The 18,315-nt window shown below is 42.6% G+C and overlaps 1 protein-coding gene across 1 annotated transcript in view; it reads right to left on the bottom strand.

Moving 5' to 3' along the window:
* Positions 1 to 420: 420 nt before the first annotated feature.
* Positions 421 to 18,315, bottom strand: part of SLC25A24 (solute carrier family 25 member 24) — a 70,852-nt gene continuing 52,957 nt past the window's right edge. Inside the window, exons 7-10 of the mRNA XM_068242653.1 lie at positions 16,479 to 16,586; positions 14,549 to 14,716; positions 5,410 to 5,560; positions 421 to 1,528 (exon numbers count right to left, since the gene is read on the bottom strand). Of these exons, the coding sequence (XP_068098754.1) occupies positions 1,353 to 1,528; positions 5,410 to 5,560; positions 14,549 to 14,716; positions 16,479 to 16,586 (603 nt within the window). The 3' untranslated portion in view covers positions 421 to 1,352. The remainder of the gene's footprint in view (positions 1,529 to 5,409; positions 5,561 to 14,548; positions 14,717 to 16,478; positions 16,587 to 18,315) is intronic.

Here is an 18,315-nt window from a genome sequence, read left to right on the forward strand (position 1 = left end):
ATGTACATTTCTCCCAACATAAAATGCACTATAAACTATTTTATTTCCTATGTTGCTGTCAAGTACAGTAGGTAGTAAAAAGCTGGAATACCTAAAAAAAAAAAAAAAAAAAAAAAAAAAAAAATATTGGACTAGTCTATCTCCTTAAAGGAGATTCTTAGTATTACCTTTATTCTTTACGTACTACGACAGAAACGCTTTTACACATACCTGGGGCTTCCTCCAGCCCCATACGCACTGATCGCTCCCACGCCGCCGTCCTCCACTGCTTGGATCCGCCGGTACCGGGTCCAGTCATGGCCACCAGTCGGCAGGCGGACGCGGCCAATTGTCCGCATCACAGGGGCTCCCTCCATACACTTACGTTTGTGGCTGCCTACTGCGCAGCCGCAATGCGTAAGTGTATGGAGGGAGCCCCTGTGATGCGGACAATTGGCCGCGTCCGCCGGAAGTGACGGGACCCGGTAGCGGCGATAGAGGAAGCGGAGGATGGCGGCGTGGGAGCGATCCAGGTTTATGGGGCTGGAAGAAGTATGTATGTATGAAATCTTTTTCTATTTTCAGGCTCCATTCCTCTCTGGTTCCCTTTAAAGTACTCTCTGGAAAGCCTCTACACAAAGATGCCATCTGGCTGTCCTACTTGTTTGCACAGTTGGGCTGAGCAACTGCCATTCATTAAGTGTTTTTGTAATAAAGAAACACCTGAGATTCCCCCATAAGCAGGTGGACTAGTCTAAAACCTGTCAATTCAATAAATTGCAAGACCGGGACAAAAGGAAAAAGGTAATTTAGAGTGCATTTTACTCTGGGTATAATACATATACACAAACCCCTACATTTTTCATGATAGTTGTCCTTTAAGGACAAGTGCTTACAAGTGCTGTACATGATATAAAAGGGGAAGAGAAACTACCGAAATTATAAATGCGAATACAAAAACACCCCAAGAATATAAAAATTAAACATAAGGAGCTGTTCATGCCCACAGCTTTGCATTGCTTCAAATAGGACTGTTAAACTGTAAAGGATGTGCAGTTACCAAACAATCAAAAATCCAGTCACTGACTGCTATGGTCTAGTGCACACCATTGTTATCTACCCAGATTTATAACAAAACAGATTAAAAACTGGCTGGCATGGGACAGGACATCACAGGATGGATGGATTTTACAAGTCTCCCATCTAAAGGGTGCTCTTTGGCAATAGCTTGTTAGCCCTTCAGGATTTCACTGAAGACTGTAGCAGCACAATCCTTGCTGCACACTACTCATCTTTCATAACAGCACAGACAGACCAGACACACATGCACACAATGGAGTTCCTGAGTGTGAAGGCTGGAGGCTCCCGCGCTCCTAGATCCCGAGTTGCACCTTCATCTTTTCATATACCACATAGCTGATACTGACGGCTGGGAGTACTTTCAGAAAGTTTGGAGTTATTCCTCTGTAGAGGCCTGAAAAGCCTTCCTTAGCTATGATCTTGCGGAAAAGGGCTCCCATGCTGAGCTGTGGAGCGCCCTCTATAGATGCTGCAAAATATTAAAGAAAACCCCATTAAAAAAAGAGTTCATGAGAAGCGATGACAAGCAGACCACTATTATTATTTAGTATTTATTGTATATAGCGCTTCTGCAGTTCTGTACAGAGTATATGGTCTTGACTAATTTGGCATGAAAGGTTAGGTTTACACTTAGTCAGTTTGTACGTGTTTTTTTTCTTCTCCATAGCAGTGCATTGCGAAAAAGAATCCAGTTAAAAAACGCGTTAAGTGTGAAGTGTGCCATAAGAAACTGTGGGCATTACTTTTGTCCTTTCAGTTATAACCGAGAGCAACTGATTACGTGTAAACGGGGCCTTATCCATTTTGTCCAGTAGTTTTAGAAACAGATTTTACTGTTGCTAAAAAAAAGAAAAAAATGTTAATGGGTTCAGTTTAGCTCTATATACTGAAAGGATAAATGGTTAACTTAATTTCAGTTTATTACTTTATTTTTATGAGCATATAATGCTTGGTCATTTTACAGTACACTTAAAGGGAACATGAAGAGGAACAAGGAGGTTGCCATCCTTATTCCTAAATAATGATGTTAGTTGCCTGGCTGTCATGCTGAGCTTTTGTTATAATTACAGCAGCCAGTGGTGTCAGATCTCATGATGGGTACACACGATGCGTTTTTAGGTCGATTTTCTGTGCGTTCGATTTCCGATTCGATTTTCCGATCAGATTCTGCTATCTTTTCTTATCTATTTCCATTCATTTCTATGAGAAAATCGATCAGAAAAAAACGATCAAAAATAAGACCGGACATGTCGGAAATTATCTATCGAACCATCTATCTAACACAAAATTGTATGGTGTGTACCTAGCATAAGTCGAACAGAGTAATCAAGCAGCTCGGGGTGACCTAAACCACTAGAAAGCCCTCCTACTAAAAAGCAAAGCTTGGGACGCTTTGCCTAACCACAGATGTTCAATCAAAGCTGAATTACTGCAAATACCTTCTGTTTTAGGAAAGTTAGGCAACTGTCATGGTTTATTAGAAAATGAAGATTGCAGCCTGCATATACAGTACCATTAACTTCAGGTTCTCTTTAAAGGGAACCAGAGGTGATAGTGTTATGGAGGCTGACATGTTTGTTTCCTTTTAAACAATGCACATTGCCTGGCTGTCCTGCTGATCCCCTCTGCCTCTAAAAGCGCGTACACACGCCATACTGTAGCAAACGACGGGTCCGTCAGACCCTCCTGCTGGGCGGACGTTCTGCCGACAGTAGCATGTGTGTACACGCTGTTGGCAGACTGATAAGACTGTTTTTGACAGATATGCTTAGTCTTATCAGTCTGCTGACAGCGTGTACACACGTGCTACTGTCGGCAGAACGTCCGCCCAGCGGGAGGGTCTGACAGACCTGTCATTTGCTACAGTACGGCTTGTGTACTCGCCTTAATCCGTTAAGCTATAGACCCTGAACAAGCATGCAGATCAAATCAGACGTCTATGACAAATCAGACAAAAATCTGTGATTTATGCTGGCACCAGAATACTTTCTTGCTGACTTGTTTACCGCTTCATCTTTAATGCCAGCAGACTCCTTCCTTTTTTTTTGTAATTTTTTGTATTTATTTTTTTAACCACCCTGGCGTTCTATTAAAATGCGGCAGGGTGGATGCGCAGCACTATTTTTGTGTTTTTTGTTTTAGTTTTAAATCATGTAGCTAGCCTAGCACTAGCTACACGATTCCCCCCTCCCTGCGGCGTCCCTCCCACCCTTCCGATCGCCGCCGGCGCGGCTTCCCATAAGGAAATCCCATTCTGAACGGGATTTCCTTTAGGGCTTCCCCGTCGCCATGGCGACGATCGTGAGGACGTCAGACATCGTTGGCCAGGCTGCGCACGGGGTCTGGGGGGCCCTATAACGCGGCGGGTAGCAGCGTATCAGCGGCGATCGCTGTAAACACTCAGCAAGGAAAGTGTGTTTTAGGCCCAGTGCACACCGAGCGGTTTTTGGAGCGATCCGCCGGCCGCATCCGCCTGGAAAAATGCTTGGCTAATGTATTGCAATGGGATGGTGCACACCGGCGGTTTGAGGTTTTTGCCAAGCCGCAAACGCGCCTCCTGCTGCGCGTTTGCGGTTTGCTAAAAAACCTCAAAACTCCGGTGTGCACCACACATTGAAATACAATAGCCAAGCGTTTTCACTGGCTGATGCAGCTGGTGGATCGCATACAAAATCCGCTTGGTGTGCACCCGGCCAAATATCTGCTCTCTGCTCCCAAATCCGCTAGTGTTTTGACGATCTGCTAGCGGTTTTGGTGTGCACTGGGCCTTAAATAAAAAATTTTTTGGACAAAATTGGCCCAGCGGGGCCTGAGCGGCGCCCTCAGGCGGTAATGGACGAGCTGGGCTCGTCATTACCGCCAAGGAGGTTAATTAAAAATTTTATTTGGGTAATTTTTGGTGTGGGAGGTAAACAGCTAATTTTAAATGTAATATAATGTATTTATTTATTAAAAAATGTATGTGGGTGTAGTTTTACTATTTGGCCACAAGATGGCCACAAAGTCCTGGAAGCGAACGATTTCGCTTTCACGAACTAGAATGAGGACGGGAAACTTTTTTTTTCACTCAGAAAGACTGCAGCCTCATAAGAGGCCATCAGTTTTTCTGCGGGGGACTTAGATTGATGAATGGGAATTATATTCCCAATCATTGATCGGGGGGCTAACAGAAGGCGGCGGAATCGCAAGCCTCAGGAGGCAGCAACTGCACAGTCTATCTGGACGAACATATTCGTCCAGATAAGCTTAAGTGGCTAATAATGTGTATGAAATCACAAATTGTCAAAACGATAATCTTCCGTGTTTTAAAAGTGAAACTTATAATTACGTTTGTTAAAAAACGATAACATACGTATAATTGTATAATATTGTGAATAACCTACATTTATCGTTTCTTCATGTAATAAAATCTGAAAATATTGTTTAGAACGATGAAAAAAAAAAAAAAAAAAAAAAGTACGTTCGTAATAACTGTTGTAAAACATTAGTAAAATATTACTAACATTTTACTACAACTAAACACCTACTCTCTCACACAGAACCCACCTTGTACCTATCCCCAACCCTTAGACCCCCCCCCCCCCCCCGTGGTGCCCAAGTCCCACCTGGTGGTGCCCAACCCCAAGACCCCCCTGGTGGTGCCCAAGCCTAAATCTCCCCTGGTGGTGCCCAACCCTAAATCTCCCCTGGTGGTGCCCAACCCTAAATCTCCCTAGTGGTGCCCAACCCTAAATCTCCCTAGTGGTGCCCAACCCTAAATCTCCCCTGGTGGTGCCCAACCCTAAATCTCCCCTGGTGGTGCCCAACCCTAAATCCCACCTGGTGGTGCCTAACCCTAAACCCCATCTTAGTGATCACTTTATTGTGTGCATAATAATGTTTTACAAATAGTGACAAAAATATATTACAATTAACTTACTGATCGCTTTATTATCCTATACAATAAAACCTAAATGTCCCTGCGTCGCCCACTATGTTTTACAAACCGTTAGGGATACAATTTTAAATAACGTTTTAGTTAAATGCAATACAAAAATATGTTTAGAATTTTTGTAAATGTTATTAGTCACGGGCACATTTTGTAAACTTAAATCATCACAAGTGCAATTTGAAAACATTAATAATCTCCGGGCGCCGTTTGAAAACTTTAATCTCCAGGCGCCTTTTTTTCCTGTTCGGCGCCCATCAAACGATATTTATTATAGGAGTGAATGGCGGTGCCCTTTTTGTCCACTTGAGTCATGCGCCCAAATTTCCTGCTTCCTACATACAGACACTAATGACAAGCTTGCTTTACAACTAATCTAGTTTTTGCAATACATACCATTGTGGGTAAATGAAAATGCTTACCTTGAGCTTGCATTCTTGTCCTGATGAGTGCTAATGGATAGCTAGCCAGCTGGCCACAAGTGCTGGACACCGTGCCACAGCCCAACAACACGAGAACCCCTGGGTTGGCAGAATCTTTAGCATACTTCTGTAGCCAAGCATTCTTTAGGGTCTAGCAGGAGACAAATCAGGAAAATTGTAAGAATTATCACACTGTAACATGATAAATGCTAAGAGAGGAAACCTGGCAAAATATGTACTAGGAGAGAAACAAAAACACAGATAGCCACTATAAGTGTCCCTAACCTGTGTTACTGGATTGTCTTTGAAGATATTTTATAGTCTGGATGTATAAAGCAAAGTGCTGTTTGGCTTTTAAGTCTCCAAAAAGAAAAGATAAGGTTTATTTAGTAACAAGGCAAAGAGGACAAGGAATGGCAATGTTTAGGCGAACTCATGGAGAAGCATGCAACCCGTTTTATCAGCTGATAGATTTATAAGGCTCTGATTTGCTGATCATGCGGTAAACCAACAAATCAGAACCTTACAAATCTAGCAGCTGATCAAACTGATCACATGATCCTCCACGAGTTCTCCTAAGCACTACCATCCCTTAAGATGACAATTGAAAATTTATTAACCTATGATTACTATTGGTTAATGCAACCGTTGAACCAATAATTTCTTTATGCCATCAAGCGATCCAAAGGGAAACTTAGTAATATAAAACAAATGTAATAACAGTTTGCAGCAATATAATTTCAGCATTTTCTGGGCTCTCTAAGCTGGATAGTTTTGACACTGGTATGAGGTCTCGCCACTGATATAGGAAACATACTAAAACTGAATTAACAACTGAAATTTATGAAGGATAAGCTGTGTGTCACTGAGTTGGGCGGGGGCTTGGGTGATGTCTCAAGGGTTGAGCAGCAGGGGGCTGATGAAGTCTCTACCTCCTCACACCCATCTATCAGTGTGTGTGTGTGGGGGGGGGGGGGGGGGGGGGGGTCCTGTGGGAGCTGAGGTGCCAGGGTGATCAGGGTGGCCTGGCGCCATGTCAGATTAGATCTGACGGCAGTACAGGCAGGGCCAGTCATTATACTTCTTGGCAGACAGTCTGACATCAGGGGCTGGAGAGACTGCTCCACTGTCGGACAAAGTCAGTCAGTGGATCAGAAAGAGTTAACTATATGGTACAATGACCGTTTTATAGCACCACGTAAATAAATCGATTTTTAAGTTAACAAAAAAAAAAAAAAAAAATTATCTGGTACTGCAAATTGTGAAAAATATTGCTGCATTCTGTTTTACCTTTCCAAATTTTCACCAAAATGCAAAAGAGGATTTAACTGATAAACCTTTAACAAAGGTTTGCAAACCTATGTACCAGACAGCAGAGCTTCAGGAACTTTATAAAATATACCATTTAAAAACAAATGATTTTACCTGCAAGAGTATTTCTAGTGTCCTGTGGTTCTGGCCCCTTTACCGCACTCAGCAGCAAATATGCTAACACAAACACATATTCTATGTCAAGTTCCTGAATCACCTCAATGCACAATGAATCACTTTCACTAGACAGCAACTCACTAACCAGTCAGAGCCACAAAAATCAGGATGTTACCATAGCATAGTATAAGAAAGTTGTGGGAATTACAGGACGCACACTGCAAAAATAACATTTTCCGATGGAGGTAGTATAATTTACATATACAAACCTGAAGAAATTTGTTGGTACCCTTCCACAAAGAAAAATTCTCGTTGTGCCATCGTCAAGGGTCCATCACCCTGATGGATCCCTGACGATGGCACAACACCAAAATTGGTAGAGAAGAGAGACTGGGCATTCTTTGACTGCATTACTGTGTTCTTAATGTATACTTTGGTTACAATATTTTAAATCCGGGTCCTTGTTGCAGGGACCCACAATGTACCGTATTTTTCGGACTATAAGACGCACTTTTTCTTCCCCAAAAGTGTGTGGGGGGGGGGGGGGGGGGGGGGGGAAGTCAGTGCGTCTTATAGTCCGAATACTACATATTGGGACCTGCGCCTCCTTCCCCTGTCCTGCCTGTCCCCATGTATTAAATACATTCACGTAGCTGCAGGCTGTCCTGTCTTAAAAACATTTTTGTCTGTAATGTCCCCGGGTACTACCGTCTACCACAAGTACCACAAGTGGAAGTCTGCACAACACACCGTACATGCAGCTATCCTCAGGCTGTCCCCGCTTTCATCACCGCGATGTCCCAAGCACTTGGATGTCCGTGATGTCCCCGGCCGGTATTACCGATGCGTTCCTAATCGGGAAGTGTCCTGCTCAGCGTTGTCGATAAATGGGCCAATCAGACGAGGGACGCTGGCCCCAACCGCCAATCACGCCGCACACTGCTCCTAGCAACTCTGTTAATAGGATGAGATGGCTAGAGGGCGGGACAGCCTCTCCGTCATTGGGACCAATCACTGTAGAGTGCACAGTGGAGAGTGTGCGGCGTGATTGGCAGTTGGGGCCAGCGTCCCCGTCTGATTGCCCCATTTATCGGCAACGCTGAGCGGGACACTTCCTGATTAGGAACGCATCAGTAATAGCGGCCGGGGACATCACGGACATCCAAGTGCTTGGGACAGCGCGGTGATGAAGGCGGGGACAGTGCGGTGATGAAGGCGGGGACAGTGCGGTGATGAAGGCGGGGACAGCGCGGTGATGAAGGCGGGGACAGCGCGGTGATGAAGGCGGGGACAGCGCGGTGATGAAGGCGGGGACAGCGCGGTGATGAAGGCGGGGACAGCCTGAGGATAGCTGCATGTATGGTATGTTGTGCGGACTTCCACTTGCTGTAGACGACTTCCACTTGCGGTAGACGGTAGTACCCGGGGACATTACAGACAAAAATGTATATAAGGCAGGACAGCCTGAGTATAGCTGCAGATACGTGAATGTATTTAATACACGGGGACATGCAGACACTAGGACAGGCTGGACACGGAGGACAACAGACACAGGGGGACAGGCAGACACTGGAACACAAAGGACAGGGATAGCAGACACTGGGATAACAGACACTGGACATGGAGGAAACAGGACAATCGAGACAGAGGAAGAGGGACAGATGACATGGGGTTAGAGGAAGGGGGAAAGGATACAAGAAGACACCAGAGGGCACAGGGAGACAATGGACACAAGGGGGACATAAAAGCAGCAGAGGGACAGAGGAGACCACAGGGAAACAAGGAAGGCACAAGGGAGACATAATAATTGTGGGGGGGAAAGTCTATAAGACGCCCCTGCAGCATGGACGCACCAGGCTTAGTATATTATTTTTTTCCTTGGTTTTTGTCCTCTAACCCTAGGTGCGTCTTATGGTCCGGAGCGTCTTATAGTCCGAAAAATACGGTAAGTGTTGTATATCAACTTTTTAACGGTTATTTGTCTGAATAAACTTGTGCGCAATTCTACAGGGCTGATGATTCTCTGTCTGGTTGTATTGGTGTCAGTCACCTGCCTACCACTATCTGTTGAGCACTGCAGGTTGTCCAGGAATAGTTTGATCTGAGAATATTGCAAGTGCTGAGGATTTCTATTTAGTGCCCAAATGAACACAGCTCATTTTACGCGCTTCCCAGGTCAGGGCAGTCCAGTGTTTTCTTCCCTGTGTGGGTGTGGGTTATAAGGAAGTATAGCCAGCAACACACACAGATTTCTGACACTGGACAGTACATTTAGCTCCAGAATGTCTGTTTTGAGATTTTATTGTTACCTACATAGACTAGTCACCCCATGTCAAAAGCATAAAAACAGCCTCAAAACATAACGGAGCATCCAGCGTTTTTTTTCTTTGAAAATGCAATGTTCATCTGTGGACAAAGTAGACGTTTTAACCTCATCTGACCAGAGGTCATTCTACCAGAACCATTGTGGCTTATCAATATGCACTTTAGCATAAGTCAATATTTTTTTTTAATGTTTGTCTTTTTCACGGTGGCGTCCACTCGGGTTTTCTTTCACTTAAAAGGCGTTGGATAGACCTGATTTAGTTTGCCCCTTAGAAATTAGCTTGCTAGATAGAGCCTGATGGAAATTGTCCTTGGAAATCCTCTTGCTAGATAGAGCCTGATGGACCTTGCCTTTGTAAATAAGCTTGCATCTCTTTAGAAGTTTTCATTGACTTTTTGTTTCTCATTCTCACTATTCTTCTGCTCATTCTGAGGTTGATTTTGCTTTTAGACACATCCAGGGCGGAGCCGCATCATCCACAAGGCAACTTGGGCAGCTGCCTCAGGTCTGGAGAGACCATAAGGGCCTAGTTGATGCTCGTCCCCACCAAAGATTACCAAAATTGGAGACATGTGGCCATCAACAGTGCGCCCAAAGTTGTTACTTGCCTAAAGCCCCATTTCACTTTAATCCGTCTCTGATCCAGGGTGGTTGGTTACAGTTCCACGAACTTCTTAGACTTCTTAATATTTGCAACTCGGTCTTTCCTTTCAATAGTTCATGTTCTGTGTGGGCTCCTGACTTAACAGCGTCTCTTTAATCACACTCTTGGGATAGCCATGGCGTGCATCTGGTTGGTTCAGATGCCCCTTTACCTTTGTGACATTAGCTCTGTTTTTTTGTTTCAAATGTGGTTGAGCCATACAGAACTGTGTATTACGGCCTGATGAAGGGCATATATATCATAAAAAAAGCCCGAAATGAACAGGTCATTGCCTATAAAAACACACGCCTAATAAGGTCGCAACTATTCATCAAACCAAGCCAGATCATAACACCTGTCAGCCTTCCCTATTGCTGTCTGTGATATACTGCTTATTGTATGAAGACTGATAATGTGGAACTGAAGAAACTATTTTTAATACTTTGTCACTTCATGTGTGTTAATAGTTTTGGAAAGTTTTTTTGTACTGCAAGATTGCATTGTAGTTCCTCTTTTTTGCGCCAATATAAAGTCCTTTCTCTAAAGTAACACAGGTGTATATAGGCAAGGTGGACTGCCTCAAAAAAGGACTGTGTTTTTGAGCCTTCACTGCATAAAGGATTGTACCAGACCATATATTTATAGCTGGGACAGAATATCCAAGCAGCTCGGGGTGACCCAAAACTACTAGGAAAGTATAGAAGACTAAAAGACTGAATAGCCCTCCTACTAAAAAGCAATGCTTAGTGTGATTGCCTTCTTAGGGCTGGTGCACACCGAGCGGCTTTTTCAGCGTTTCTGCAGCCGCTTGCGGCTGCGGATACGCTTGGTCAATGTATCTCAATGGGGTGGTTCACACCAGAGCAGGAAGCGTTTTGCAGAAACACATACTCCCGGGGTGAGGCATTTTTTGGGATTGTGGATGCGTTTCTGCCTCAATGTTAAGTATAGGAAAAACACAAACCACTCTGAAAAACGGCAGTTCAGAGCGGGTTTGCAGGCGTTTTTGTTACAGAAGCTGTTCAGTAACAGCTTTACTATAACAATATCTGAAATTTACTACACCAAAAACGCTTCACAAAACTGCAAAATGCTAGCTGAAACGCTACAGAAAAATAAAAAGCGTTTCAAAATCTGCTAGCATTTTGCGGATCTGCTAGGGGGTTTTGGTGTGCACCAGGCCTTAAAGTGGATCCAAGATAAACTTTTACTCTTGCATAATTGTGTTCCTTTCATGTAGTTTATAGGGCATTCCTCAAGCCAAATACTTTGTTTTAATACTCTAATTCCCTATAAACTAAACAAGCCTCGCCCACAGCTTTTTACAGTGCCTTGGCCAAGGGCTTACAGGAGCTCAGTCTGGGCAGGAGGAGGAGGTTACTAGCCATTGATTTCAGAGGCAGAGGGGAGGAGGAGAGGTGACTGAATTTACACACAGGCAAGCTGATAGCATCTCCAGCCCTCAGCCTGTGACAAACAGAACATGGCTGCCCTTATTTTATCACAGGAATAAATAATCAAACTTTTGAAGCTGTTTGTAGCTAGATATGCTGTGTAAACGATCTAAACTTTAGACAAGATCTATAGACACGTTACTTGTTATAGTTAGTTTTTCATCTCGGATCCGCTTTAAAGCAAAAAGGTACAGTATACAGTGGAGGAAATAATTATTTGACCCCTCACTGATTTTGTAAGTTTGTCCAATGACAAAGAAATGAAAAGTCTCAGAACAGTATCATTTCAATGGTAGGTTTATTTTAACAGTGGCAGATAGCACATCAAAAGGAAAATCGAAAAAATAACCTTAAATAAAAGATAGCAACTGATTTGCATTTCATTGAGTGAAATAAGTTTTTGAACCCCTACCAACCATTAAGAGTTCTGGCTCCCACAGAGTGGTTAGACACTTCTACTCAATTAGTCACCCTCATTAAGGACACCTGTCTTAACTAGTCACCTGTATAAAAGACACCTGTCCACAGAATCAATCAATCAAGCAGACTCCAAACTCTCCAACATGGGAAAGACCAAAGAGCTGTCCAAGGATGTCAGAGACAAAATTGTAGACCTGCACAAGGATGGAATGGGCTACAAAACCATTAGCAAGAAGCTGGGAGAGAAGGTGACAACTGTTGGTGCGATTGTTCAAAAATGGAAGGAGCACAAAATGACCATCAATCGACCTCGCTCTGGGGCTCCACGCAAGATCTCACCTCGTGGGGTGTCAATGGTTCTGAGAAAGGTAAATAATCATCCTAGAACTACACGGGAGGAGTTAGTGAATGACCTCAAATTAGCAGGGACCACAGTCACCAAGAAAACCATTGGAAACACATTACACCGCAATGGATTAAAATCCTGCAGGGCTCGCAAGGTCCCCCTGCTCAAGAAGGCACATGTGCAGGCCCGTCTGAAGTTTGCCAATGAACACCTGAATGATTCTGTGAGTGAATGGGAGAAGGTGCTGTGGTCTGATGAGACCAAAATAGAGCTCTTTGGCATTAACTCAACTCGCTGTGTTTGGAGGAAGAAAAATGCTGCCTATGACTCCCAAAACACCGTCCCCACCGTCAAGCATGGGGGTGGAAACATTTTGCTTTGGGGGTGTTTTTCTGCTAAGGGCACAGGACAACTTAATCGCATTAACGGGAAAATGGACGGAGCCATGTATCGTGAAATCCTGAACGACAACCTCCTTCCCTCTGCCAGGAAACTGAAAATGGGTCGTGGATGGGTGTTCCAGCACGACAATGACCCAAAACATACAGCAAAGGCAACAAAGGAGTGGCTCAAGAAGAAGCACATTAAGGTCATGGAGTGGCCTAGTCAGTCTCCAGACCTTAATCCAATAAAAAACCTATGGAGGGAGCTCAAGCTCAGAGTTGCACAGAGACAGCCTCGAAACCTTAGGGATTTAGAGATGATCTGCAAAGAGGAGTGGACCAACATTCCTCCTAAAATGTGTGCAAACTTGGTCATCAATTAAAGAAACGTTTGACCCCTGTGCTTGCAAACAAGGGTTTTTCCACTAAGTATTAAGTCTTTTATTGTTAGAGGGTTCAAAAACTTATTTCACTCAATGAAATGCAAATCAATTGCTATCTTTTATTTAAGGTTATTTTTTCGATTTTCCTTTTGATGTGCTATCTGCCACTGTTAAAATAAACCTACCATTGAAATGATACTGTTCTGAGACTTTATTTCTTTGTCATTGGACAAACTTACAAAATCAGTGAGGGGTCAAATAATTATTTCCTCCACTGTACCCTTGAATACAAGTCGACCTCAAGTATAAGTCGACTCCAACATTTGACCCTCTTAAAGGGGAACTGCAGCCTAAACAAACATTGTCATTAAGTTACGTTATGTTAATTAGAATAGATAGGTAATATAATCTTTTACCCACCCTGTTTTAAAAGAACAGGCAAATGTTTGTGATTCATGGGGGCTGCCATCTTTGTCATGGGGCAGCCATCTTTTTGGTTGAAAGGAGGTGACAGGGAGCATGAGACACAGTTCCAACTGTCCTGTGTCCTGATAACCCCTCCCAGCTGCACGCGTTAGGCTTCAAATGTCAAATTCAAAATGTAAAAAAAAAAAAAAAAATGCACCAAAACAGCAGAACGAGAACAACATCAGAAATCCCATCATGCTTTGCACAGCATAAGGGGGAAACTGCCCGGGCAGTTTTCTTCTGTGCAGCTAAAAATGAGGCTTGTATAAGTGAAACAAAGTTCTGATGCTGTGAAACGGTTAAACACCAGGCCTTTTCAGTGCTGCTGAGTCGATTTTTAGTCTGGAGGTTCACTTTAAGCTGGAATTTTTTTACTTACTCAAGTACAAGTCTACCCAGCAAAGTTAATGGCTGCACTTGGGGACCAGTAAGAATTAACAGCTGCACCTGGGGCACAGGAGGGATTAATGACTGCATTGCATACAGTATTGAAGCCACTAGCCCCTCCTGTCCCTCAAGTGCAGCTGATAACTCATCCAGGCCCCCAAGTGCAGCAATTATCCGATCATCCCCCCCCCCCTCCCTCCAGCAGCCCAGTATTTCCCCATCCCTTTCCTTGACTTTCAGACCTGTGTTGTCTTGGCATTTCCTTTATCAAGAGTAAATTGCTGTAAATGGGAATGTCACTAATAGTTAGACATTACTCCGTGTTCCTTGTGACTTGTGTATAAGTCGACCCCTATACTTTTATTTAGTGAATCAGACTTAAATTTCTAGACTTAGTCAAGTATATACAGTAATTGCGACAGAATAATAGAAAAGGCAGACTACTTTCCTCTAATTTAAATGAGCTGGATGACTAATTAACTAATAATGATTGGCGACATGTATAAAACGAATGATAGAAAACCCCTAATTTGAATCACTGTTATCCGATTTATGATATTTCTAGGATAACCAACAACTATGGCCAATGCTTTTTAGATTATCTTTGTAAAATAAGCAATAACTTGTATCTTCACACTTGCTTTGCTTTTACTCAGGGACATCATGCAAGTATACATGAGACCACTTTTTTGTGAGGCATACAGCACTATTTCTAACGTGTTGTAAAAGTACTTACAAACTTTACTTGTGCAGATAGGTATGTATGTATTTATTTCGCCTGTGCTGTGTTTAGCCTAGAGTTCCTTTTTGATCTGTGGTGCACCGCGTCCTATTACTTGATTGTGGACATAAAAATATACAGAATGTATTGCTAAAATAAGGCAAAAAGTCTAATGAATACCTCATAAATGGCAAGGTCAATGCCTGCATACGGAATAATACCCAGGATGTTGGGTATATACCCCTTATAAAACGCCAGCACGCCTTCCTTCTGCAGAATCTTCTTTGCACAGTCAAACATGCCGTTATATTGCCCAGTCTTCCCCACAGCTAAACGAGTCTTCATAACCTTAAAAAAAAAATAATTCCGGTAAAATCTGGTTTTTATCCCACAGTGTACATTTCCTCTTCACATACAGGACTTTTCCTTAAAATACTATTGTACAAAACAAGAAAAGAGGAGGGAAAATATACCGTATATAAAACCGGTTTTGTCAGTCTACGTCCTAGCCTTTTTAGGGCTAGTCAAACCCTCTGTGATATAAAGTGCAAACCCTATAAAATAGCTCAACATGGTTTTACCTGCAATGGCAATAGCTCAATATGGTGCCTGCACTCGCATGGCCCCATTTAAAGAACAACTGTAGTGAGAGGGACATGGAAGCTGCCATATTTATTTCCTTTTAAGCAATACCAGTTGCCTGGCAGTTCTGCGGATCCTCTGCCTCTTACTTTTAACCATAGACCCTGGACAAGCATGCAGCAGATCAAGCGTTTGACATTATTGTCAGAGCTGATAAGATTAGCTGCATGCTTGTTTCTGGCATTATGCAGACACTACTGCAAACAAACAGACCAGCAGGGCTGCCAGGTAACTGGTATTGTTTAAAAGGAAATAAATATGGCAGCCTTTATATACCTTCTACTACAGTTGTCCTTTCAGCACGCAGCCCTTGATTTACTATGAAAAAGATTACAACTAGAGGTATAGTTAGTAAGTCCTCCAATATATTTTTTTAATTCACAGTTTGCACTTTATGTTACTTAGAGGGTTAGACTGGCCCTAAAAGGGCTAGATTTTAGACACTACTTGCACTGCACACATTTCCTGCCAAACCTTAATTGCACCAAGAAATAAAAAATGATGGGTAAAAGAATAATGGTCACCACATTTTATCACAATGGGAATTGCACAAAAGCAGTTTTTACAGAACCAAAAAATAATAATTTATGTCCACAGAGATCTGTGCCCTTAATACATGTATACATTCATTATATGAATAGGATTTTAAACTCCAATATATACAACATGTAGAATATGGCATTTATTGTAATATGTTAAAGAATTTGATTTATACAAATCTAAAAGGGAGGGTATGATCTTATTGGAAGGATTTTATTAGAATGATTATGCCTGTTATATATAGGATTTTAAAATGTAACGTGGATATTTAGCCAAGTAAATATACACTTGTTTTTAGGCACATCTTTGTAACCGACCTGAAGAAACGGGCAAATTACCCATGAAATGCGTTGTCATCCTGAACAATTGTGCTTGAATAAAATATTTTACAATTCAGTGGTGTTATTCATCCAGAAAGGCAAGTTTACCTCTACTTTTATACCTTAGAGTAATGTAACATTACTTGGCACCTCCACCCCTTGTGTTTGTGATGCTGCAGTCACACGCATTTGCAATAAACAAGAATTCCCTACTTCTAATTACAAGGCAGCTTGGATTTATTTCCCCCCCCCCCCCCGCCCCCGCCAGAAAAAAGTGCAGGTGCTGCACTGCTGCTACTTTTCATGTACAAATATTTCACCAACTCCACTATGTTCTGACATGACCCAGGTGAGTGTTGCAGACTCCCACTCCAGCAAAAACTTAAAAAAATAAATAAATAAAAAAGGGGTTATGTTCTCAGACCTCAGTAATTCAGTAAGCCTTCCACACTGTACATTTTTGCCTTGCATTTAAGTCAGATTTGTTGGGATGTTCAGTTTTGACTATTTATTGCTTTGTCCATTTTTTCTACTGACATTAGAACCAGCGTCTACCAAAACCCTTGTAAGTGAACAGATTCTAGTATGAAGAAAGGTAATTGGCGTACCTCCATGGGATATATAGAGGTCTGTGCTGTTGCTCCTGCCATTGACCCAGCTATGAATCTCTCAGCTGTCCCCAGCTTCCCACTTTCAGAAGTAAACATCTTCTTATACTGCAAGAGAAACCGAAGAAAAAATAAATAAAAATAAATAAAAAAAACAGAAATTTGCCTGGATGACAAGTCAGAGCATGTATTAAAAGTTCAACAATACACACAAAGCACCCCCAGCTCACAGTGTTCATGAATGAGATGCAAATTTCATTCAAACTGTACGGAGCTAAATACTTAACCAAACCTGACAGGAAGAAAATTTGACTGGCCAACTCCAAGCTGCATACAGTTAACATGAAATTTTCAAGCAAGCCAGAATTATTTGCTTCTCATTGATAATGTCCACTCTCAGACAGGGCCTGGCTACCCAGATAGTCACATCAGTAAAATCTGATTACTGTCATGCTACTGTAGTTTTTGAGTGTGCTATCATGATTCCTGTATTTTGCGTAGTGTATGTAAAAAAGCTTAATTTCAGATGAAAAAAAATAAAGTGACAAATACATAAGAATATTGTACATTCAGTAGAATAGAGGAATACTTTCAAGCATAAGGTATGCCGGATATTACAGGCAACTGAGGATGCAAAAGTAAAAGCCAGTAAGAAGCCTTGTTTCACTTGACAACTAAAACCTAATTGGCTGATCCTGAAAACTTCTCCGATCTTGATAAATCTGCCCTCCAAAGAGTTTAGACAAATCTCCATGCTGCAGCTATCCAGGGCTGTGGAGTCGGTACATAAATCCACCGACTCCGACTCCTCAGGTTAGGATTCCACCGACTCAGACTCCTCTAATTTGCATATTACAATTTTGTTGATTGAAAGTATGTAACATGCAATGCATCTCTTAACTGCCAATGCGTAGGAATTTTAAAATACAGCTGAAGTGAGAGGGATATGGAAACTGCCATATTTATTCCCTTGTAAACAATACCAGTTACCTGGCTAGTCGGCTGATCTTCTGCCTATAATACTTTTAGTCATACACTAAAACTAGTCCTTGATAAGAGTACTTGTAGAAGACAGCAACAAAGAACATCTATCAGGCCCTAGGGTACATGTAAGAGTGATGTGCAGGTACTCTGCAGGAGAATGAGGCGATTCTTCCTCTATTACACATTACAATCTGAACCAGGTTTATGGGTGATAGACAACACCTCTGTGTTCAATGTGCACAGCATTCTCAGTGGATTCCCTGCAGCTCTGTGAGGAGTGCATATGTAGAGTATTGTACTACTGTGTAACTTAGACCTGAGACAGATGAAATTAAAGTTTTATACATACCTAGGGCTTCCTCCAGCCCCCTTCAGGCTAATCAGTCCCTCGCTGTCCTCCTCCGCTACCTGGATCTTTCGCTATGGGTCCAGGTACTTGAGCCAGTCTGGTGTAGTGCGCATGCACACACTCTGCCTATGGGAGCATACTTCACCTGTGAAGCACTATTGCGCAGATGCAGAACGCTCCTGACTGTGGGAGCAGCACGCGGCCAGACTGCGCTGACTGGCTGAATTACTGGGACTCGTAGCAGAAGATCCAGGTGGCGGAGGAGGACAGCGACTGGATTAGCCTGAAGGGAGCTGGAGGAAGCCCCGGGAATGTATAAAACTTTTCATCAGTCTTAGGTCATTCGTAGTCACCAAACCAAATTTTAACAACATATCAAATTATTTGATTTCATGAGCAAAAGGAGTGCATACATTTGCATAAACCAGCATCAACGCAGAATTATTTCCATTTAATTGACCATCTCGATGAGTGACACAACTATACATCAGGCTTTATTCTTAC

Source organism: Hyperolius riggenbachi, chromosome 6 (genome assembly GCF_040937935.1).
Source record: "Hyperolius riggenbachi isolate aHypRig1 chromosome 6, aHypRig1.pri, whole genome shotgun sequence".
NCBI lineage: Eukaryota > Metazoa > Chordata > Amphibia > Anura > Hyperoliidae > Hyperolius > Hyperolius riggenbachi.